Source organism: Heterocephalus glaber, unplaced genomic scaffold, assembly GCF_053883595.1.
Source record: "Heterocephalus glaber isolate CG9 unplaced genomic scaffold, H.glaber_assembly_v1.0 deba00001547, whole genome shotgun sequence".
Lineage (NCBI taxonomy): Eukaryota > Metazoa > Chordata > Mammalia > Rodentia > Bathyergidae > Heterocephalus > Heterocephalus glaber.
Window position 1 is genome coordinate 18,406,997 of NW_028258340.1, and position 25,803 is coordinate 18,432,799.

The 25,803-nt window shown below is 36.0% G+C and overlaps 1 protein-coding gene across 20 annotated transcripts in view; it reads right to left on the reverse strand.

Moving 5' to 3' along the window:
* The window catches only part of Gk (glycerol kinase), an 88,967-nt gene that overhangs the window by 25,937 nt on the left and 37,227 nt on the right, over positions 1-25,803 (reverse strand). For 12 of the 20 annotated variants that reach the window (XM_004850057.4, XM_087189907.1, XM_013074029.3 and 9 more), the window contains 9 exons: positions 22,638-22,714; positions 19,995-20,132; positions 18,018-18,127; positions 17,488-17,554; positions 16,445-16,462; positions 14,614-14,649; positions 14,209-14,276; positions 7,264-7,306; positions 6,671-6,751 (listed from right to left, as the gene is read on the reverse strand). In XM_004850057.4, coding sequence (XP_004850114.2) covers positions 6,671-6,751; positions 7,264-7,306; positions 14,209-14,276; positions 14,614-14,649; positions 16,445-16,462; positions 17,488-17,554; positions 18,018-18,127; positions 19,995-20,132; positions 22,638-22,714 — 638 coding nt within the window. The remainder of the gene's footprint in view (positions 1-6,670; positions 6,752-7,263; positions 7,307-14,208; positions 14,277-14,613; positions 14,650-16,444; positions 16,463-17,487; positions 17,555-18,017; positions 18,128-19,994; positions 20,133-22,637; positions 22,715-25,803) is intronic. The other 8 variants (XM_087189900.1, XM_013074030.3, XM_004850058.4 and 5 more) reach the window with 2 other exon arrangements.

Genomic DNA, 25,803 nt, shown 5'->3' on the forward strand with positions numbered 1-25,803 from the left:
AACACAAAGATATTTTTCACTGACTTCAATAACAAGTCAGGGAACTAAGATTAAAACGCATTTCTTGGTCAGAAGGTATATTTTTCAAGAAAGTACATTATAAAGGTCTATAAACAATGTTTATTAACTACAGTAGCCACTCTTAATTAAGGTGGTCCCATAATCCCTACCTTCTGGTGTTCATACCTTTTATTTTATTGTATTCTTTTGGTACTGAGGATCAAACTCAGGACCTTGTGCTTGCAAGGCAGCACAGCATCACTGAACTATATCCCCAGCCCTTCACACCTGTTTATGATCCCCATCCCCTTGAGTATGGTGGGACCTGTGACTTGCTTCTAACCAACAGTGTACATCAAAGGTGACAGGATGTATGCAACAGTGCATGTGTCACTGCATTACCTTAGATCACTGCTGCTGCCTCTTCCCTCTCTAGCCATGTTGAGAAGCACCATGCAGCAAGGAATTGCAGGTGGCCTCTAGGAACTGAGGGTGGCTTCCAGCTGATGGCTAGCAAGAAACTGAAGCCCTTAGTCATACAACCTTAAGGATCTGAATTCTGCCAATAGCCTGAGTGAGCCTGGAAGCAAATAGAACCTCAGATCAGATCATAGCTTCAGCCAACACCTTACTGCAGCCTTGTGAGACTCTAAGCAGAGGACCAGCGAAGCTGTGCTTAGACTCTAGACACATGGGAACTAAATGATGATAAATGTGTGATATTTTAAGCTATTTAAGTATGTGGCAATATTGTTATACACCAATAAATGACTACCGCAAGGCTTACATCTCAAATGTAAACTCTAGCTCAAAAAGCATAAAAAGTCCAGACAATATAATCATAAATCATACTGAAAAAGAGATGGGCAAAGAGATATTTCAAGAAACCAGTGGAGCAATAGAGAGGAACTCTCTTTGATATTTAAAAAGAAAAAAATAGTATAGCAACACAGGATTTAGTATTTAAATAATACTTATTAGCTAGCTACTATCTGCCATCCTGCTGGAATAGACTGGAGAGCAAGACAGACAAGCACCCTGGCCTCAGGAAGCTTAGAGCCTAGTGATGGAATACAAAACATGGAAGTATCAAATCCCCAGTAGGCTCAAGTTCATAATCATATTAAAGGCTCCCAAAAGAATTTTGTGTGTGTGTGTGTTATGAAAAAAATACTTAGTAAAGGAAGAGAAACAAGGAAAAAGAAAAGCCCAGGTTGAGAAGATGGTGTACTATTAACAAATGACAGTGGGAAGGCAAAACCACTTAATTACTGTATTCTGTTTTGCTCGCATCTCTTCTACCACTGAGGAACATTTTCCAACTAGAAAGACTAGGTCAAATTTAAGTAGTTATAGGAGTATGAGTTTAAAGTTGTAGAACAACTTAAGGACCATAAGCCCCAGTTCCTTTTTATAGATAATGAAAATGAGAATTCAGTGATGTTGAAATATCAGGCTTAGAATTACCTGATGGAGGCTCAGGAAAGAAAAAAACAGTTTTCTTTATGACAAAAAAGATGCGGATGTCTATAGCAATGGAGACAGTGGGTTTGTATTTCAAAAAATCCAATTTGTTCTAAACACAGGATAACAGAAAAAATATAAAAAGAGAAAACTAAGAAAACAAAAGGAAGACATGCTGTCTTAAATACAGAATAATGTCTATATGGGCAGATGTGGAAATATACAACAGGAGGACTAAAGCCCCAAGCATGATGGGTTCTGATTTACTATTGTGTATGTGTACAAGTGGTGACGAGGAACTGGTTCCTCCAGAGGAAAGGTGTCCAAAATGCTTTGTACAAGATAGGGAATAGAATCAAGCTCAATGCTTGAAGCCAGGGGCGAAGTGGAACTCTTCCAATTGTATAGTGGTTCTGGAAAAACAAGCAACTGTCTTCCTGGCTTAAGGGTACATGGCTTAATGGAAGATGAGGCTGGAAGTGGAAAATTCCAAAATACACGAAGAAATCCACAGTAAGAAATCAGCGATAAACCTTAATATCTGGAACAGAGTCCATTCCAGTCTGACTAAGTCTTTAAAATAATTAAATTGAAAGTATTCAATGACATAAATTGAAGCATGACTTCCATTAAAAACACACAAACATTAAACTATACATCAAAATAAGAGAAGTAAAACAAAACTAGATGGATCTGAAAAATAACCAAATAAATTCTTTAAGTAAAACTGTTGAATTAAATTTTAAAAAATGTAATAGATGGGATAAAGTGTAGACTATAAAAAATGATGACTAAATTAACGTTACCATACACTGCTGGTGGGGTATAACTCTGTACATCTACTGTGAAAAATATTTTGTAGAATCTAAACAAAATGAAGATACACGTTATCTACAACCTAGAAATTCTACTTCTACAGAGTCGTGTACATATATAGATCAGAAGATACATACAGAAATGTTCATATTAGCATTTTTCATAATAGCCAAATACCAAAAGTGACTCAAATGTCATCAACAATTTACGAAATACTAAAGTATGGCAATGAGAAAGAATGAGACAACAGCTGTATCTAACAACATAGATGAATCTCATAAACATAATGTTGAGTGAATGAAGCCAGAGCAAAGAGTACATAGTATATGACTGCAACATGCATGCATGTGGTCTCTTGCATTCTCTCTCTCTCATGTTAAGATATAAACTATTAAAATCATCTAAAACTAAGCTCTGTGCATTGAAGTATTAGAACTGTAAGAAAAGGAAGTACCTGATGGTAAAATGGTGGTGTTTATCTCAGGGGAGAGGGAAGAGATTGATAAGGAGTGGCCTATAGGGGTTCCTGGGTGTTGGCAGCATTCTATTTCTTGACCTGGGAACAAGTCACACAGATCTTCTCTTTCTAATAATTTATCAAGCTATACAGTGATATTTAACACATTCTTCCGTATGTGTCCTATATTTTACAATACAAAAAGGAATTTTATGGGGTTTTTGTTTGTTTGTTTGTTTGTTTGTTTTAAAGCAAGAATTTGGAAATGGAAGGTAGATACTGAGAAACTCACCAGGGATGCAGCACAGAGAAACAAAGAGATTAAAAAAAAATATTAAAAGGGCAGTTAAGAGACATGGAGGATGGGTTGAAAGGTTCCAATATTCATCCAATAGCAATTCCAGAAGAGGATGGAGGTAATGGAGGAGGAGCAATATTTGAAGAGATAATTGCTGAGAATTTTCCAGATCTGAAGACAGACTTGGATCCAAGTACCTAACAGGATAAATAAAAATAAATCCAAACCCAGGCACATCATAGTAAAACTATAGAGCATCAATGATAAAGAGATGTTAAAAAACTCTTAGACAATAAACCAGATTATTTACAAAAGAACCATATTTAGACAACAGAAGAAGTCTCATTAGCATAAAAAACAGCCAGAGGGGGCCAGGGATTTAGCTCAGTGGTTTCTCTGCCTGCTGCACAAGTGCAAGGACCCAAGTTCGATCCCCGGTACCAAAAAAAAAAAAAAAAAAAAAACAGCCAGAGGGATTGGGATAAACAATTGTTCTAGGATTTTATATTCACTCCCAAATGAGGACAAAATAAAAAGCACAGGCTTACTATACTGCATTCTTACTAAAAGAACTATAAAAGGATGTCCCTCAGCAGGAAAAAAATGTGGATGGGGATACAAAAGGTGTGGGATGAAAGAAATGACAGTGGACACAGAAATGGACACAAAAAGTCAATAAATATGATTTGACTCTTGACTGCAAGGAAAATATTATTAATTATTATGTTGAAGGAAAGGGAGGGATATGAAAACTTATAACAATATGATTGTTATGGAGTGGCAAAGGGTAAAGCATGAGGTTCTCATCATGGTTGGGGGATTAAAAATACTGAACAGCTATAATGTAGAAAAGCATGCAGTTAAACAGTATCTTAAAAATTCAAAGGTAGCGCTGGAGATTTAGCTCTGTGGTTCTAGCGCCTGCCTCGCAAGCACAAGGTCCCCAGTCCGATCCCTGGTACCAAAAAAAAAAAAAAAAATTCAAAGGTACGCACAAAAGAAAAAGAAAATTACCAAATCCCGCCCCCAAAATTATATCATGCTGCTTTCAAACCAGCAGAGAATGAAAGAAGCCTAAAAGACTGAAGATGGGTTGTTATAGTTTTAAAAGAGGGTAGAGAGTAAAAATTTAATACTCTGGACTTCTAAGCCTAACAGTTTATTAAACTAAAGACATGATTATTAAATATATGCTTTGTAAGCACTTACAAAAAGAATTAGTATTAATTTACTGAGCAAAAGTTTTATCAAGAAGCATGATTCCCTATCCATTTAAAAAAATTTTTAAGTGCTGAGGATTTAGCTCAGTGGTTCCATCGCCTGCCTCGCAAGCACAAGGTCCTGAGCTTGATCCCCAGTACCGAAAAAAAAAATCATAAATTAAAAAAAAAAAGAAAAATAATTTAAAAAAAATATTTGTTAATTCCAAAAACAAAAATTATGGAAACATAGAAAAGGGAAAAAAGAAAAAAATCCTACATTCTACTACTAACATGTTAACATATTTGGGTGTGTGTGTAGTAGTGTTGCTGTTGTGGCTAGGATTGCTAAGTTAGCAGATAAAAGAGGGGAAAGAGGCCAGTTATAGTGAAACCAATCTCCAGACTTAGAAGGAAGGAGAAGGGATAGTGGGGTGGCTTAGGAATGGAGGCTTTGATGTTCAATAATCTGTATTTGCATCCTGGACCTGCTACTTCCTGGCTGTCAAGTTACCTTGACCAAGTGACTCCAATTTCACTTCTCTAATTTCAGATTGTTTGTGTGTAAAACTAGAGGATAAGGACAGTGTAACTAAGTAGGTTGTCATATGATCTAACGTCACTCCCTCAGCTTTAAAATTCTGTGGGTCTAACAAAAGTAAATGAATTGAAAAAAATCATAAAGCATATGCTTGTAAGTCTCCAGGTGAGACAAAACTAGAAGAGTAACAGAATAAACAATGAAAACAAATTCAGACTATATCAGAATATGCTTAAATCACTATCATAAAATTAAACAGGAAGAAACAAAGACCTTAATTTAGATTAACAAAAAATCATGTACACAAATGTGCAATGGAGCAAGTTTGGTTTGACAATGATTCATTTGAGAGAGAGCTCCTGGGGCCAATGGTATGAAGGAGTTATTAGACCTAATTAATGAACTCTCAGGCTAGAGTAGCACTTACTGCGTACAGTGAGAGGCACAAATCATACTACTGAGCACAAGTCAGATTACACGTGGGGTATTTTATTCTGTTAAGGAAGACACTGGTGAATTGGAACTACCAAGCATCTAGAAAATGTGTGAGATGAGGGAAATGGGGCAATTTTTCCTGGGGGAAGAAAACTCAAATTGATAGCTGCCTCCTAGTGTTTGGATACTCTTGACAAGTGACCTAGGTTCATCCCTCGAGGTGTTATTAAGAAGCAGTTTTGGCTGCTACCTTCAAACAGAAGTTGGATGGCTACTGGTGAAGGAAACAAGAGAAGTCTTTCCTACCCAGTGGGAAGTTAAGACTAGGTGACCCCATCCCTGAGGCCTTTGCCAGGTCTAAAGTGTCTATAAACTAACTGCTAATTGTCTCCTGTGCAAGGAAAAACAAGAGCATCTTACTGCTACTATTATCATCATTGGTAACACTGATTATGTGCATATTCTATGTGTCTAGTGCTGTGCTAAGTACATTCCATCAGGGAGAAGATAAAGAGGGAGAGGGCTCATATGACTTTTAGTTCTGAAAAATGTTAAGATACCTTTAATACATACAGCAAGTATTTCATAAATGGTTCTCTCCAAACAAAAGAGACTGGGTTATGGGAAGATTATGCAAATTATGGATGATAGGGCAGAAAACCTAATATTTTTCATGCTTTAGGTCTAACAACTAAGAAAATGTTTACCTACAACTAGAAGTCTAAGCCTTTGACCAAATTACTATCAGACACTCCAGAAAATGAGCCTTGATAAGTTTTCAGATCATCTGTACATTTGCATATTACAACGGAGCCATTCCAAAATTAACTATACAGAAACACTAAGAAATCTGTCTTTACAAAAAGAATGCTGTGTCTTCGACTTTATAAATAAGTTTCTAATGTTTCTCATACAAATTTACCACATTCTATAGACATATGCTGACATAATCCTATTATAATATACAAACACGTTTGAGACAAACATTTCCAGTGATAAATGGGATAAATTGCTTCACTTTTCAATATCAAAATGTTACATAAAACTTATTTTAAGGGGAGAAAAGTAGCACTGTTCTGTCTTTTTCTGCCCAGTGGCTCTCTTTGGAACACTGGGGCATTTTAGTTATGAAAATGCAGAATTTGAAATTAAAAGAAATGTTAGAGAGCAAGCTATTCACTTGGTTAAACTTTAGGGATAGAAAACTTTAGATTGCAGAATAATCAAGTAATAGTCCCACGGTGATATAACTAATTGGTATAACTGAGGAGATAATAAATTATGGTCTCTTGGGGGTTCTGAGCCCAGTTCAGTCCCAAATGCTTTCCATTCAATCAAAGTCCAAGAAAAATATGAAAAAATTTGAGTCCAATATATTAAAATTTACCATAAAAGGTGCTAAAGAATACTTTAATTTTCATTAGCTCTAAAGGTCATACCATTCATTGAAAAGAACTTACCTCCAATGCATAATATGCTGGTTTGTCTCTGCCAAGTTTGTAAGCCACTGTGGTTAGAAGACCATGTTCAGAAAATACACACTGTAGGAAAGAAAAAAAGATTTTAGCGTGGAGAGAATGAAAAAATAGCATGAGAAAATTTGTAAAGCTACAATGACACAAAGTAATCAAATCAATAAATCAATTTTAAAAATAAACCTTACTCAAAATTATCAGTATTAAGAATGCACTGCATTAAGAATCGGATGAGCCGGGGATTTAACTCAGTGGTGCTGCTGCCTGCCTCGCAAGCACAAGGTCCTGAGTTTGATACCCAGTACCAAAAAAAAAAAGAATCAGATGAGATCACTGTCGAGATTTCCCACCAACACAATTAAAAACACACATACAAAATTCAAAGAACATAAAATGGTTCTTATTAGAATAATTCAAATTTAATGATTTTCAGCATTTTTATTAAACTCTAAACCCTGATCAAGATTTTGCAAAACCTTAAAATTATGCCAAGTCACTGAACAGCAAATTATACTCAAACATTATTTATATAAATTTAAAGAATTTCATTAATCTTTTAATCTAAAACAAAAACCAACCTTATGTCCTGTGTTACATAGTAGGAAACATCCTGTTCCATACCTACAAGTGGAAGAAAGAATGAACAGTATGACAATTTTATTAAAGCAAAAGATAAACATTAATAATACAAATGACCTAAACTGACATTTAATTTAGTACAATAAAAGCCATTACACTAATGTTAGATAACTTTACTCTTTATGGAAGAACATTTCAAAGATCAGCCTAGAAGAAAATGTAATTAGTACAATCTTAATGGGAACAAAATGCAGCTATAGTACTTAGCATTTAGTCAGTCACAGCCCATGACTGTGTTTATTGAATTATAACAAATTCTATGTTCAGGCACAGTTATGTTACTACTAACTTACATGGAGTGAAGCATCATGACTAACAGCCATTCACCAATGGAGTTGGTGAGCTTAGATCTACCATTAATATTGTCATAAACTAAAAAACACCACTATCTTCAGGCAGGGTAGGGAGGCCAGACATAGTGTGAGAGAGCAGAGCTGAGAAACAGGGGCAAAAGTGGCATAGGAGAAAAAGGCTATTTAAGGTCTACCTTTCCTATTGTCCCTGCAGGGGAGAGTAGGCTAATCAGAGCTGTAATGTAACACGGTTGATACAGAAGAAATGAATTTATTTTGTGGCAGTCTTATCAGTATAAGCTTTGGACTATGCAACAAGTCTGCCACTTGGACATTAATGAGTGGGGTTTTTTGGTACTGGGGATTGAACTCCGGTCCTTGCACTTGCGCAGCAAGTGGTGAAACCACTGAGCTAAATCCCCGGCCCAAGTGGTTTTGACTTGTTCCAGGCAGATAAGTGTTCCAAACTGATACCACTAATACTCACAGAGAAACAGTTTTTAATTGAGTTGGGATAACAAGGCTACTACAGTCACCATTAGCTCGGCCCAAGCTTAGGATCCCCTCCTACAAGCCTTGCTGCTGTGCGCTGTGCTACCGAAGTTCTAACTGTGCTGGTGACATGCCAGCAGGTAGGATAAGGGACAGTACTGAGTTCAGGGGCTAGCAGAAGGACCTTAACAGAAGCTACTACCTGTCACCTGACTTAGTAGTCAACAGGTTGTATCAGCTGCATTTTTCTTGTGCAACAAAAGTAAACCAAAGGTAGTTTTTTTTTTTTTTCCTGATAAACATTTTCTTTAGGCATTACTGTTCTGAATAAGGGTTAGCCCAAGATACTCCATCTCCCCTCACTCAGGTAAGACTCTTGGCCTGCTTGATGAAGAGGTGACACATTCAGGGATCACAGGACTAATGAATACTGAAGTTCATAAAGACACATGTTAAATAACACTAGGGGTCTAAAGGGGTAGGGGAAATGGGAGGGTAGGGGAAAAGAAAAATATGAGAAAAGGAAAAAATGGAAACAAAGTCTTTGTAAATAGGGAAGGGTGGAGGGGGTGAAGGGAGGGCATGGGAATGGGGAAAACATAAGAACCAAGATACATCATGTACAGGTACAAGATCCCAATGATGAATATAACTGTATTGTATACCTAAAACGTACCCATAAACTTAAAAAATAACACTAGGTACAAATATTACATTTACAAACTAAAACACATAAATCACTATGCCTTTTACCACCACGTCATTAAAAAAAGCTAAGTTTCAAGTTAATCTCTCTTAATAAATATTCATAAAATGAAAGTTAATGATCATTTCATGCTTTTTAAAGGAAACATTGTACCAATTTAGCAACCATATAAGCACTAATTGAATGATTATGTACTAGTTTTTTTTTTTTAGTTCTTTTATTGGTACATTTTAGGTATACAATTCGTTTACATTTATCATTGGGTGTTTGTACCTGTACATGATGTATCTTGGTTCTTATTTTTTTTCCCCATTACCTGTGCGCCCTTCACCCCCTCCGCCCTTTCCCTATTTACATAGATTTCACTTCCATTTTTTTTTCTTTTCTCATAGTATTTCCTTTCCCTCTTTTCCTTTCCCCTTCCCCTCCCTTCACTCCTTCGTCTTTGGACCTTTTTTCCTATTTCAAATTATCAATTATTCATTTTAATCATTTTAACCCTTGTTTACACTATCAGTTTCTCACACTAGTGAAACTATTCGGTATTTACACGTGTGTCCTATTTATTTCACATAAGAGTATGGCCTCGATATGCATCCATTTAGCTATAAATGACTCTAGTTTTTCGTTCTTTATGGCTGAGTATCAAGAAATCAACAGATAACAAATGCTGGAGGGGTTTTGGGGAGAAAGGAACCCTTCTCCATTGCTGGTGGGAGTGCAGACTGGTGCAACCACTGTGGAAATCAGTATGGAGATACTTCAAAGAACTAGGGCTAGAGGTCCCATTTGACCCAGCTATTCCCCTGCTGGGTATCTTCCCAAAAGAATTAAAAGAATCATACCACAGTGATATATGTGTAGCCATGTTCATAGCGGCACAGTTTGTAATAGCTAAAGCTTGGAAGCAGCCCAAGTGCCCATCAACTGGAAACTGGATAAAGACAATGTGGTTTTTTTTTATAAAATGGAGTACTACTCAGGCATAAAGATTATGTACTAGTTTTAAAGTACAAAATTGACAAGAAGGCTCAAGGCATTTAATAAAAATGAATTCTTAAGTTAATGTATTTAGTAAGTACTGACTGCTATTAATGTAAAAAGAGAATTCTTTGCTACCTTCAGACCATGGGTTTCAAACAGTACACAGGCAACTAGTTTTGTTTTAAGTTATATTATTCTGTCTTCCCAGTCATCAAGCATATATGGAACTTTCAGCATTTATGTGGTCTACCTAACCTGTCTCAACAGTTTGCTGTGTTCAAACACTCCAGAAACATGTCTGACTCTTCTGCCTTCTGCAGAGGTAAAGCTTGCCTGCTGACCGTCAGGACTATTAGATTAGGACTGAGCAGCCTGGGGATGTGTGGTAATGATGATATATATGTAGGGACAGGGTAAGGGGCCCAAGCTAAAAGACGTTTTTTTACACCTAGGCAGTACCTCTGGGGAGATGAGATAGCTATCTCATGTTCTCTTTTGAAAAATGAAATTTAATGTCCAAATAACTCAGGTTCATTTTAGAGAGAATGATTGGAAATTACAAGCTAAAATAAAAGAGAAATTGAGGCATCTATGTTTTTCCTCATGTTGAACCAGAGATGGGCTTTCCACTGAACTGTGAGCTGCCTGTCACTTTCTCCTTGCTGAAGTTGGGAAAGATTTAACTAAATGATCAATCCCAATCTCTCCAACCTTTTAGGGCTTGATTCTGCCCATCACTTCTCTCCCATTTATTTTACAACATATGCCCGTTCTCTGCTCAGACTCCAAAGAAACATTCTCTGGTCTTGTCATAATTTCAAAACAAAACCAAAACTCCAAAATGTCACATGATTCTGTGAACCTCACAAACTATGTACTTCTCTCATTATTCCTGAATGGTTGCATTTCTGCTAAGTGCGTTCAGTCTTCTTGTTATTTTATACCTACTCACATTTCCTTTGACCACTTGAAACTTAGCTCCCATCTTCACCACCATTCTAAAACTTCATTCTTGGAGGTCACCAAATGAAGACCTCATTTCTATATACAATGGTGTATTTTCAGTTCTTAGGCTGCATAATCTCTTTATAGCCCAGTGTTTGGCACTGTTATCTATGCTTCCCTTTTCAGTATCTCTACACTGGCTTTCCACATTAATAAACACTGCATTCTGTTTCTGACTTCTTTATCCTAGGTCATCCTATTTCTCCTAAATATCTTCTCTATCTGTACACTTATTTTTGATAATGCCATTTAGTTTTTATTTTTTAAATTTATTTTTATTAGTACAAGTTTGTGATACGAAATAAATATATTCATGGCGGGGAATTGGTACATATACACACTGTCATCTTGATCCTTTCTACTTTCCCTCAAACTTCCCTCCATCTGCTTTTATTACTTCAAAATCTCACCTTTATAGGGGAATCAAAAACCTCAACAATTATACTGAACTCATTCCATATTTCCAAGTGTGTGTGATACTCTTGCTTTCCCCAAAATAAGACCTAACCAGAAAATAATCAGCCTTGAAAACTATAGATCAAAAAATACCTCCACAAAAGGCCAGGGATATAGCTCAGTGGTGCTGCACCTACCTGGCAAGTGCAAGGTCCTGGGTTTGATCCCCGGTACAGGGGAGGGGGAGACCTCCACAAGCACCTTGCTTTACCTGCCGTTACAGAGTAGCCACTAAGCCAGAGAATTGTGAGGTCTAATCTTCTGTATGACACTGGGCATCACCATGGTAACGACCAGCACTTATTTTCTGGTTAGGTCTTATTTTCAGGGAAATATGGTACATAACCTACCAGCACCACAAAAGTACTCCTAACAGAAATCCTACTTTGACCTGTTCTGTCCTTTGGCTAAACTTAACTGCTGTGTCCCAGGACCCAAACTTGGTAACTGCTTCCTCTCCCTTGCCACTCTGAAGCACCAGGCATGTTCACCCACAGGCTTGCTCTGTCCCCGTTCTCTGAATCCATGTCCTCATTTCTGGGATGGATAGTGTCTTCCTCCAAGGACTCTTTGCCTCTAGTCTCTTCTCACTTTGACCCAAGACTGTTGTGTTATTAGTAACTCCAGTCATGTGTGAAAACCAGCTCATAAAGCTTTGGAAGTTTCTCACTGCCTGTAAGAAAAAACTTGCTGGCCTGAAATTTAGGACTTTGTAACATGATCCTACGCTTATTTTCTACCACTTCCCTACTGCAATGCTCAATACATTCTCGAACATTTTCAATTTCCCTATTTGTTTATTTGTTCAAAGTTTCTTGCATTCTCCAATACTGCGCATTCTTCAAAGCAACTCATTACTAACATAATCTTTGGTAACTTTTTCCCCCTTACTTTGAAACCCAACAGCATTACTAGAAAATTTCTTCCAGCACATGGTCCCGATGATGTTAACTGAGTATCTGTGTTCTTTGCTTTCAGTGAGAGAAATATGAGATCAAAATCTTACAATTTGCTATTTTCCTCCTTATGATCTGAAGGAGCTACAGAAGTACTCAAAGAAGCATTCTCTAATTTCAATGAATTATTTTGGGGTTTGGCTGTTAATGCTTAAGGAGGAGAGGAGTAGAGAGAAGAGGAAAAGTAAGCTATTTTATTGGGTCCCACCATATGTTATATACTGCGCTAGGCACTTGACACATAGATATAGTATCTGATTTACTAGCAGAAGAGGACAAAACAGAAAAAAATAGCCCAGTATTCTGTAGCTTCTGATTCATCTGCCTAGAACCCAAATTCAAAGAAAACATTCCCCTATTCATGCTGACTTAAGTGCTCCCATAACCTCAGGTTATTATGACCTGTGAAGACTTTTCATATCCCTTATCCCCAGTAAATTCTCAAATTATGCCACATTCTCACATGAGCACTGCTGACCTTGATGGACTACAAGAGCATTTATTTTAGAACTGTTAATATTCCATTATTCACAAAAGAAGAACTTAATCACTGAAGTTATAATTGATGTGAGAATTAGGAGATCCTCATGAGAAGAATTATTAAATGTAGAGTCTCTTGCCAGGCCTATGGAAACCTTTCCTACACGGGACAATAAATAAAGAGGTTAAGAGCCCCAACTAAGGAATGAGATGGATTAGGGTGCAAATAATATCTCCCACTTACTAGCTGCATGATATTAAATAAATTTGATCTATAAAATGGGAATAATAGGACTTGTATGGGATTAAATGATATTAACATGTTTAAAACACATGAAACATGATACACACTAGCCATTGGCTGAGCATATGTTATAATTATCAGTATTATTTTAGCTCTTGGGGCATATTTGTCCTTTTTTATCAATACGTGTAATTGGCAGGGTTTTTTTAATGTTTACAAGATTACCTTCAAATAGTATAGTTAATGACAGAAAGAAAGAACAGCAAACTCAGAATCAGAAGTTTTAGGCCTGAAATGTGGCTCTGCCTTTGAGTCAAGGCTATAGTCTTAGGCAAGCACTTGATCTTTCTGAGCAATATTTTCTCATCCCAAAGTGGGAGTCGTCTTCTTACTACTCTTACAAATGGGGCTGAATGAATAATAGAAGATTAGGAGAAAAATACTCAGATTTCTACTTCTTTCTTTCTGTTTCTTATCCGAAGAGAAACTGCAGATAAGAGGGAAAAATCTCCAGGTGTGCTGGCACATACCTGTAATCTCAGCTACTTGGGAGGCTAAGGCAAGAGGATCTCAAGTTCGAGGCCAGCCTGGCAACTTAGTGAGACCCTATCTTAAAATAAAGAATAAAAAAGGCTGGGGATGTAGCTCAATGCTCCCTGAGTTCAATCCTCAATATGATAAAAATAAATGAATGAATAAATAAAAAAAGAGGGCCGGGGATTTAGCTCAGTGGTTCCGGGGCCTGCCTCGCAAGGGCAAGGTCCCGAGTTCGATCCCCAGTACCAAAAAAAAAAAAAAAGAAAGAAAGAAAAAAGAAAGGAGAAAGAGTGTGGCTAAGAAACAACCTTGAAGATCTCGTAAAAATATGACTTCATTGTTAGGGTGAGAAAAACTTGGACAGAACTAACATGCTAAAAACTATTTTACATCATGACTCTTCTTCACCTCTTCCTAGCCCTCCCTCCTGCTCTATCAATCTCTTCAAAAAAGGCAATAATACTTTGAACCAAAATATAATTCCTGGGGTGAAAAAGGCTATGAATTTTATAAATTGAGGTCATTACAAGCTACATCTGTGTGTGTACATATGGTGCGATATATTTCATTTGAAGGAGATAAAAAAAATGGCAAAAAAATGTGTTTCCATATTAGTACGATTTATCTATTGATTTCTGGCTTAGATGAACTTCAAAAGCTTTGTTTCTATCAAAGCACCAAAGGAGAGAAACAAAACAGCATTGGTTCTGAAGTCTATTTCTTAAACTTACGTGTTTTTGGCTTGTCCATCCTGGAAGCACATTTGTCCCACCAAAGCAGCAGACTGGTCCCCCAAACACTGAAAATATGACAAGATTACTAATTTCCTTTTTATAAGGATTTACATTGCTTATTTTATTAAGGAATGAACTGACCTTCTATTTCCTCCATTTGGCAATTTTTCCCATTTATAATTACCTGTACAAGATAACAGGTATGGGAAGAGAATTAATTTTTTCAAAAGATCCTCAATGACCCATACTATGTCACATAAGAACAAAAATCAGTCCATTTTGCTGCTCTTACTTATTATCCTTTCTAGTATGAGAAGGGGCTGATTAAGAGGAAAGGAGGAAATCTACAACATGGGGCAAGGATAGGGAAGTAGCAGGGAGATATTTGGTGATGAAACTTACCCCAGATATTGGCACACCTTCCAAGGCCCCAGCTTTCTAATATAATTTTAAAAAAAGATTACGAACAGTCACAAATGTTGGTTCTACTAACATAATCAACAGGAATGAACACAAAGAGCAACGTGCCAGAGGATGTGGGCAGTCAAGACAAAGCAAGTGTTTCAACTACTTGAGTGGTACAGAGGCAGATACTAGAAGTATTCCTATAATGAGAAGAAGAGACACAACGCTGGAGAATGAACATGAAACACTGGACTGGGAGTCGGGAGACATGGACTCTACTTCTGGTTAGTTGGTGTTAGGCCATAAGTAGGCTGCTAAAACCTCTCCACATCATAACTCATTTACTAGCAAACCAGCATGGAATATATTTTTTGGAAGGCTGTATTTTATCAACTCTTCTTTCTATTCAAGCTGCTCTTACTTAAGAAACAAGAGTGTTCAGGTATTGAATATTTGTTTGTAGCAAACAACATGCTTCGAATCTAATTAAGCAACAGTTAATTTATGTCATGAACAAGGGTTTTTACTTTGATCAATATGGCCAACATTTTAGGAAGAAAAATGAGGTTTAAGTAGCTAATTATGGAACTTATAAACTTAATTTTTAAGAAACATACACTAAGGCTGGGAGTGTAGCTCAGTGGCAGGGCTCTTGCTTAGCATGTGCAGGACCTTGGGTTCGAGCCCCAGTATTACCAAAAACAAAACAAAATAAGCTGCAGCAATGAAAATAACCTATACCACAAAGCAATTTTTACTAATATCAAGAAATTAGGGGGATTAAGGGATATGATCTCCAAATTAAGGAACCAAAATTAAGAACACCAAATTAAAGCTTTGGGCTCTTCTGCCTGGTATTTGCAAGCAAGGTTCCTTGGCCCAGGGAGCTTTGGGCAAAGTGAGAGTAAGAGTAGAATCTGCATCATCTAGCTATTATGATAAAGAAATAAGAGTGTATATGTGGAGACCCTTTACAAATAGAAAATTCCCACTAGATACCTAGTAGTATTTTATTTTTTTTATACTTTCTATTTAACTCAAGATCTGCTATTTACTATATATGTTCTTTGAAAATCTGGAACCTGGATATTTAGTAAAGGCTGAATTACAAAAAATGAATAGGAAACTCAGAGGCTTTTTTTTTTTTTTTTTTGCAGAGCTGGGAATTGAACCCAAGGCTTTGTACATGCTAGACAAGCACTCTGTCATTAAACTACACACCCAGGACTTTATATCTTGATATATTTAAATACTCTAAGAAAAAGTTTGCTTATACTTTGGAAATTATCAAACTCTCAGCAGGATCTACCATGTTCAGTCAGGCATGTAAAGTTTAAAGCACTCATTTTCTTCAGGGGTGAGGGGCCTCTGGAGGATTTATGGACCATCCCCTGATGAAGCATGCAGAAAAAGTGACAGTGCATTTCCAACTAACTGGTCTGAAAGCTTGGCCAATATATATTTAAGATAGATGTTTAGGACATTTAAAAATTCTCATCTAGTTTCCCTATTATGCTACACCCCAAAGCACACATAACTGTACTTTGTAACAGGTAATATCAGAATTTCGCATTCTAGGAAACTACCTAAGTCTTTTATTTTAGAAACATCACTCTCAGTCTCATGGAATAATTTTAAAAATTAGCAAATAATATTAAGCTTTTTTACAAAAGCTAAACCCTAAATATAGCTCATAATATTTTGAAGGGTCATGAAAATTCTAGATAAATGTTTAGTAAATGGACTTCTGCTTGTCTAAAAGTAAATGGAAATGCACTGTGTCTTTTCCAAATAAACAGGTGGCATAATTGGTGGGCAACCTACTCACCAGGCTATGAGAGATTTTCTATAGTCAGCAAGGGGGAAAAAAGGGGACAGAAGCATAATGTTTTAAATGCAAGAGAAAAGTAGGCCAGTTTCTTCACTCATTTTCTGAAACTATTTCTCAAGAATAGTTCTTCTCTGACCCAAGGCAATTTGTGACAGCTATGAAATTATCAAAGCACTTTTATTACAGATAAACAGTGACTGTGCCTCCTTTATGAAATTTCATGTTGTGCTATAAAGTTTTAGCACAAATGAAACTGTTAAAAAAATCTTGATCAAGTTTTATCTAGGACAGTGTTTAACTATTATTATTAACACTAAAAGTGGAGTCTCTAATATATTTTTCATGAAATGTCTACACAATATTTTGAAATTTATATCAAACTTAAATTCTTAAGTTTTACCAGAAATTCCAGATTTTTGTGTTCAAATTCTCCTAGAGGTTTTCATTCCTGATGTTTGACCACATACTCTCAGTGATGCTAAGTATACTTTTTACTGAAATTACTTTTTTCTTGGGTTTCAATAAAGCAATAATAAAAACATCCATTATGGAAATCAATCTAATTTCTTTGCTAAATTTTTCTTAGGCTGACAATGGTTTGCCAATTAAATTTTCAACAGAAGAAAGAACACATTAAAATGGGTACAGTCACTGTTCTAAATTTATTAAAGGTAGACATCACAGATACAAAAGAGCTATTTGGATTTAAAGAATAAACTGGCTCAAACATTCCCACACTACTGTTTAGAATTAGGTTATCCTGTTAATACTTCAAAAATAATAATACTCAAAGAGAAGGTCATTAAAGTTTATAAATATAAAATCAACTGGTAAGGAGTCCAAGGTTTTTAGTTATAATACTACTTAAATAGTACTAAATTCTTATTTTACATACTATAAACATTTACAGCAAAGTCACAAATTCCAAACTTTAAAACGTGATAAAATTGACTGTTGAATTCTGTTCTGAATGGTAATATTTTTTTAAAAGCGCTTTCCTCCAACTCTTTTTTTTTTTTTTTTTTTTTTTTTTTTTTTACCATTAAGCCATAGATCTCAGAAGAACTCCGGACACTGGGAAGAATTTCCATTGGAATTCCAAAAAATCTGAAAAACATAAGTTTGGGTATATAACACTGTTCTAAATAAGCATCTAGAAACATTTATATGTAATCAAAGCCAAAAATGTTAATAATCAGAAGATGGATGCATTTGAGCAGAGTTAAAAATAATAGTAAACATAGGAACCAGCAGAACATAGTTGGATGCTTGGATATTTAACATTCTACCTTTATGCAATCAAATCATTCAAAATTTAAAAGCAGACATGGAAACCAAAGTACTTTTCTAAAGAAACTTGAGCCATGAAGAAAAACTAATTTGTACTGTTTGTTATATATGCAATAGTAGTCTCTCTTTAAAAACTACAAAACAAAGATTTGCATATATAGTTGAAATATCTATCAACAGTTAAATATTGATACCCCAATGACATCTGAAAATAGTAAGATTTAGGTTATAAATAAATAATGTACAGGGGAAGCTATACTTAGTGCAAAACACAACTCACTCGCAGAGCTCTTTATCCCATTCCAAAGAATGAATATTGAAAAGCATCGTCCTACTTGCGTTTGTTACATCGGTGCAGTGAACACCTCCATTGACTCCTCCTGTTAAACTCTACACAGAATAAAAAGGAGAGGTTAAATTTGTACTCATTTGCAATTTAATTTACATACTGTTAAGGGCCACAATTAGTATAAAGTAGATAAAAGCCAAAGAATAGAACATTTCAATTAGTTTTCTAGTTTTCAGCAATTTCTAACAGAAATAAAATGTAAAATGTGAGCTATAAATGTAACGTTTTCTAGTAGCTATATGAAAAACACAAATAAGTGAAACTAATTTTAGTAAATGCTTTTATTTAACCCAAAGTATTATTTAAACATGTAAGCAATATAAAAATTATTACTGAGACATTTTACCTTTTTTGTTCTAAGTCTTTGAAAATCAGTGTTTATCTTATACTCACAGCACATTTCAATTCAGACTGACCACATTCAAGTACTCAGAGCCACATATGGTTAGTGGCTATTGTATTACGCCAATTCTAGTTAATCAGTGCTCAAACAAACAAAAATATCAGTTATGTTTTCATCTTGTTTTTGGAAAATTCAGTCTCGTTAAATTTGGCTAGGTGAAATAAATGGAAATGTTTGTCTCCCAAGGATTTTAGAGAAGTCTGAGTTGTTAATGCTTGTGTGTGTGTGTGTGTGTGTGTGTGTGTATGTGTGTGTGTTTTCCTTTCTAACAACTGACACTGGGCTGTGAAGCACATGTCCAGAAAGCAGAGTTTTAAACTCTCTACATTACCACCCTACTACCACAACTGGAAGCAATGCTGCTTTCCTTTATGCGGAAGCAGTAAGAGGTAAAAAAGGAACTAAGTTCAATAAATAATACACCATGTGGTACAGCCAAATTGTCTTCCCTTCAGTCTCCTGCAGCTCATAGTTTCTACATCCTGTTCACTCTGGTCAAGGCAATAGTCACAGCTATTTATTCAACTGTGCCTGGTACATGGGAAAATTGGCCATAAACATAAAGTACAACCTGCCCTGGCCAAATACAGGAAGGGATAGAAAAGGCACCTCTTTCTGGAAGTGGTTCTCTGAAAGACCTGCTTTGTAGATATGGCAAGTGAGAAGAGGGACAAGATTCCCTTGAAGTTCCCTTGAATGTTGAAAAAATTCATCACATACTTACTGAAGTATTTACAAATGAAATTATATGTCTGGGATTTGCATTAAAATTATCTGTGGGGAGAAAGAGTATGTGAGTATAGCTGAAACAAGATCGGCCCATAGGTTCATGATTGCTGCACCTGGCTCACTGTTGGAGCTGTTTATTACACTATTCCTGCTACTCTTAGGAACACTGGAAAATGCCCATAATAAAAACAATAGCAAGAGAGAGGCAGAGAGAGACAGAACCACCACAGGACATTTACTTTTAAGATATATCTTGGAAATATTCAAAAAATTAAGTTTTACTTATCCATGTTCAGCTTAGGCAAAAGGACTACTTAACAGGAATTTCTATTATCATTTAGTTTCATATTATGGTGTGATTATATATGAGACAGCTGTGTAATGTTTAAAGTAAATGATAAAAGTAGCATAGGTGTTTTATCATGTTGTTATTCCTTCTAAGAAATGGCTAGTGAGAAAGAAGTGTATGATAAGCAAGAGAGAAAGGCAACCTAAATTATTTATCCTAAAGATAATAGATATGAGATATGGTTTTGGTAGTTGTCCTCCATTTTCACTGACATTAAACCAGAAAAAATAAAGAGGAAGTAGTCAAACGTGTCTCTCAAAATGAAGGCTGAGATGTTCTGCTGTCTTTTGAGTGGTTTGTCTCAACAATGCTTTTACTTAAAGTTTGAACTGTTGGTAAAAAATGTCAGGCAAGGAAATCTCAGAAATTTCAGGAAAAGTTCTCCGTACATTCTCCACAATTCTACATACATTATATGTAAACATACCCAAATAAGCCATGAATCAATGGTCCCAAAAAGAGCTCTATTTTCTTCAACAGCCTTTTGGACTTTTCTCACATTGTCAAGGAGCCAGCGAAGTTTCACTGCACTGAAGTAAGTGCTAAGCGGAAGGCCTGTCTTGGACTAAAACAGTTAGGAAGTTTAATCAGCAAATTAAATTTATAACAGTTGAAAACCAAACCTCCAAACCAAAGAACTAAAACAAAATTCACAAAATATTTAATGGTCCTAAAGGCAATCCCACGGTATTATGAATGACATAGTATTCCTATCTCATGATACACGTTCATGAACAAAGATCAGAGTAACTACGTTTGCAGTTCAAAGAGCATCCACGTAACAAAGTGAAGAGAAAATTAAATGACATAAATCCCGTGATTAAACAGCAACAATGGTGATATTAACTTTTGCAATCAGTTACTACTATATGTAGAACCTAGCCCCAAACTCTGCAGTTTACATTTCATGAAACTGATAAACTATTGACAGTCACACAGTATGTCAAATCATAAACGAATATCCATTACACACAAACGCATATTCAATTAACACATTAATACAGTCAGGGGGACTAAAGTAGAGCTCAAAGACATGCCAGATTAGCCAGAATTGCTCTAAGCAAGCATGTGGCTACTGTCAGCAAATATATCAAACAGAAGGGATTTGGACGGAAAAAAGGCTAAAGGGTAGAAATGAATCATAGGAACTTATCAATCTTCCTCGAGAATGGGTCAGGCTCAACTCTTACTTCTATTAGTATACTAAATATCAATTTCTGTATAAAGGCTGGTTAAAGTTAAGTAGTGAAGCCCAATGTGATGTTGCACTCCTATATGTAACCCCAGCTACTATGAGAAGCTGAGGCAGGAGGATTGCACATTTTAGGCCAGCCTGGGCAGTTTAGCAAGACCCTGTCCTGTCTTCAAATTTCAAGACAAATAAAAATGTCTGGGACTGTGTGACAGTGGAAGAGCACTTGCCTAGCATGCATGAGGCCCTGGGTTCAAGCTCCAGCACCACAAAAAATAAAAATCAGGTTAAGTGGTTAAGAAAACACATATATGAAAATAATACAACTACTTTTCTTTCCTCTGAGACCTAATCTTGTTTTTCACCTAACTACAGAAAGTGAAACCTTTTCCCTTCTTGTCTCATATAAAAAAACTCAAACCAGAGTATTTAATACTTAAAGGCAACCTGTAAATTAAGAATCTCAACTCAAAGTTTTCTAGTTTTCCTAGGGGGAAGAAAGGATCAATGCTCAGAAATAATGGAAGGAAATAACTTACAGAAATATTATTGGACTTGAAGGACCAAGGGTCCCTTTGTGGGAAGACCCTACAAAGGCTAGTGAGGTGGTACACAATATCTTATGTTTAAAATGCAGATAGAAGGTGTAAAAGCTGCCTTAAGTGGCATTTGGGAGAAAAGCATGCATCCCTGAAGCAACATACAGCTGGAGTTAAGCAGCTGTATGTGACAAAAAGGTGTCAAGAGACAGAAGAAAAAGAACAAAAACAACAAGGTGACAAAAAGAACAGAATTAGAAATGGGCAAGGGTTTATTCAGGACAATCCTGAAGTTATTAGGGCAAAATAAAGAGACACGGAATGGTTTACTAGATTGCTGCAATTAATGGGATTTGAACCCTAGTTTCAAATCCAAGATCGAAAAGAAAATACCAAAAGCATGAAAAGGGATAAGCAAACAAACAAAAAACAGTAAAAGGGAACTTCTTTTGGGTTACTAGAAGAACCTGGCCTTCGTCTTGCTAAGAAAAATGCTTCATTTATTTCAAAAATTATCTCTCCCTTCATTTATCTGAAGGACTGAAAATTAGGTAATTTTTGTTGGCTCTCTTCATAGGAAGAAATTAGAAGGGGTGTTCAATAAAGGGCTAAAAGATGTACTTTTTCTTTGTTCCTGAACCCAGATGTGTAAAATCTCAAAAGCACCCAGAACATTTTTCAGTGGGCAATAAGAAACAATAGGGTGGGAGGGGGAGGGGAAAGAAGGGAATGGAATTAATATGAGAAAATGAAAAATTGGAAACAAAGTCTTTGTGAATAGGGAGGGATGGAGGGGTTGACAGGAGGGCAGGGGAAAGGGGAAAAATAAGAACTGAGAGATTATGTAAAGGTACAAATTTCCAATGATGAATGTCATATTGTATACCTAAAATGTACCAATAAAATTAAATTTTTTTTTTTTTTGGTACTGGGGATCGAACTCGGGTCCTTGCGCTTGCAAGCCAGGCGGCGGAACCACTGAGCTAAATCCCTGGCCCTTATAAAATTAAATTTTTTAAAAAAAGAAACAATAGGGATGGATTTGCTTGGCTTATAGAAAGCACCCTTGGGGACTATGGTTGAAACCATTGCAACACAGTTTAATCCCCTTCAGCAGGTCAACCTTGGAGTATTATTATTTCAACCTACCACAGGAAGAGAAAGACAGGAAGGTAAAGGCTTGACTAAGCCTCAGTTGTCTGCAGGAAATACTCTATACATTGTATCAAATAATTATTCTGCCATAAATGTAAGACCCAGATAGTCTTTTTAGTGAAATGTGCAAATTTCTTTTTTTAAACAAACATTCTTTTAGTATACTTTTGAAGAGATCTCTTACCTTGACAAAGTTATTATTTCCTGGAATTCTTTTACTAAGATTCTCAACAGTAGACTGGGTTCTTAGATCAAGCCACACTATAGACCAAAATATAATAATATATATGAAAAACTTCATAAAAATAAGAACTTAATGAAAGCACTGTCAAGAATAGGAGACTGATTAGTTTTCATAAGCAATTAAAATGCTGTAGCTTTTAAAAGAAATTAGATAATTAGAAATGAATGGGGACATTGTTAGAAGAAAATAAATTTATAGGGAAAATTTAAAGCTTTTGCGCAAAATTACAGACCACGTTATGAGACCAATACAAACCTTTGTGCTCTTATTTTTTGAGTACTTTTTTTCTAATAGGAAAAATGGATCTTCTAAGTATATACAAGGACAGAGAAGACCTAAAAGCTAGACAGGCTGGTTGGCAGTGCAAAATACATAGGCCAGGATAAACTGTGTATTTTAAAAATACGTGGGTGCAATCTGTGACAAAGACAGAGGATCTAACCTTATTACTGAAGGAACAAAATATTTAGTTTCACATGTATGAAATGCTTATTTACATTAAAATCTTTCAAAGTATACTAGACCTAAAAGAAATTTTTAAAGTCATCATTCTTTGCTATGCTGCATTATAGGAAAAGAAAATCTTCACTTTAATGGATCAACATTACTAAATTGCCCTTAGGAGACAGTATTTGTTGTGCTGCATGACAGAAGGCCTGAGGAAGAGAAATTGTTAAAAAGCACAGAAAGCAATTGTGAGAAGCACCAATAAGATCGATCCACTGAGCTTTATGAGATTTAATTTTGTACGTAACTTTAATAACTTTTGATCTATCTATGGTCACTTGATATTTTTAGGGCACTGACTGTGCTCAGATGCCTCCTGAAAAAATTCAGGCCCATAGTCTATTTAAAGAACTCCAGGGAAGATAATACAGGCCTGCCTACTACACATTTGAATGCTTACAGTTATTGTCTAGTTTGGTTCACTCTTAACTATATTATTCTGTTCTCTTAATTGAAAATTAATTCTTTCCTGTAATAAATTTTAATCAATTCTTTCTAATTACCTAAACTATCCTTTCCCTTGAGGGCACTGTTGCTTGATTTTGACAGTGGCTATTTCTCATAAGATTTAAATCAAAGACTTCAGGACATATTACTTTCCATAAGTATAAAACACAGCAAGAAAAAGACTCATCACAGCCACAAAACTAGGAAGAAAAAGAAGACCATGAAAATATATGGCCCTTAGATAAGATCTGCATTTGCTGCCCAACATATACCCTTCTTCCATTTGGAAGCAGTATCTCAAATTCTCTTTAGGAAACCAACTCTCCATCATCAGCGTGTGGTTTGCCAAAGATTTGACTCTTTGTCCCCAGCTCCCATATTGGATCTGGACTCCAGTGGTTGATTCAAGAGAGAATATGTGGTTGAATAGTCCAAGTGAGATTTGTGCTTGCTCTGTAATAGTTTCTCTTCTCAGCTAAGTTTGGCAGTGTGTGACTTGGGTCTGCTTCCCTCCTGAAGGGAGATCTGAATCTGCCACGTAAGAAACTATCCCAGAAAAGACCAACTTGAGGGAGATCCAGGTGATACTGACTTCAGAATCAAATAGTACTTAAACTAAGCTACTCTTGGATGGCTGGTGCCACTAAGCAAAAGAATTCCTTTTCTTTTTTCTTCACTGAGTTTTCTATTATTTACACTCTAACTGACACAAGCCATTTAGTGACATTATTATGGAGGTGGCAAGATCTCCCATGCCCAGGAAACCAGGGAATTCAGTTTTTACACAGTGGCAATACTATGTGACTGTGATAATAGTAGACCTTCCTTACAGTCAAGCAACCTTAGCAGGTATTATTGGCTTAACAGGAATAACTGGAAAAAATGGAATAATCAGAGAGAAAAGTTTTAAATCTGTGGTAGAATGCACAAGCACTTTCTATCCTCAGTGTCTCAAACTACAGTGAGCTATGACTTTAAAAATCAATGGGGGGCTGGGGATTTAGCTCAGTGGTTCCGCCGCCTGCTACGCAAGTTCAAGGACCTGAGTTCAATCCCTGGTACCAAAAAAAATAAAATAAAAAAAAAAATCAATGGGCCAGGGATTTAGCTCAGTGGTTCCACTGCCTGCCTCACAAGTACAAGGTCCTGAGTTCGATCCCCAGTACCAAAAAAAAATCAATTTAGTGAGTTTTGATTATCTACTTTACAAAATGAAATAGAATATATTGGAATTATAAATATTAAAGTTCAGTGTACTTGGTAAAATAAACATTGATTTATGAAACTCATCTTAGTTATGTGGGATTGCTGAGTTTAAAAAGTAAAATATATTTTTTATTTTTTTATTTTTATTTTTTTTTTAGTGGTACCGGGGATCAAACTCAGGACCTTGTGCTTGCAAGTTAGGCGCGGTGCCACTAAGTTATATCCCCAGCCCTTAAAATATATTTTATTATCAAGGGACATGAACAAATACATTTGAAAGTCACCATTCCAAACCTTTAGTTTATTGTCTTAAACCTTCTAGACCAAGATTTTCTTATATTTTCATGGACACACATTCACTAGGGAGCTTAAAGATGAATTCGATTCCCCAAAATTCTGGGATAGTAGGTAGGTCTGGGAGAGGGGACCATAAATCACCTTTTAAGTAAGTGTTCCACTTTGAGAAAAAGTGTTAAGACTCCATAGCAGTGATTTTTACATAGAAATCTACCAGAACCACCTGGAAAATGTTGAAATCACACACCCAGGCCCTACTTTGCAGGATTCTGGTTACAGGTTGAGGCAAGGCCTGAGCCTCTGTATTCCAAGTTATCCAATATAATACTAAAACTTGAAAATCTCTTTTGTAAGGCATGTTTTTTAGGATACTAGATGTGTTCCAATCATTTATTGAAAAAACAAAACTAAAAAAACCTAATGAGTAGGAGGCTCCCCAGTCCTTGTGCTCTGTGACTCTATTGATTCTTGACTCTATTACTTCTTTTCTCCTCACTTGAAGGCTTGCAGTTACTAACAACAGTGGTATGCACAGAGTTAAGTCTGCACCACATAGAATCAAAACACTGGATGTGAAATGTGAAGCCAAAGTTTTACACTGTTGCCATCAACAAGTTTTATGACTTAGGCAAGTCATTTTAACCCTTCT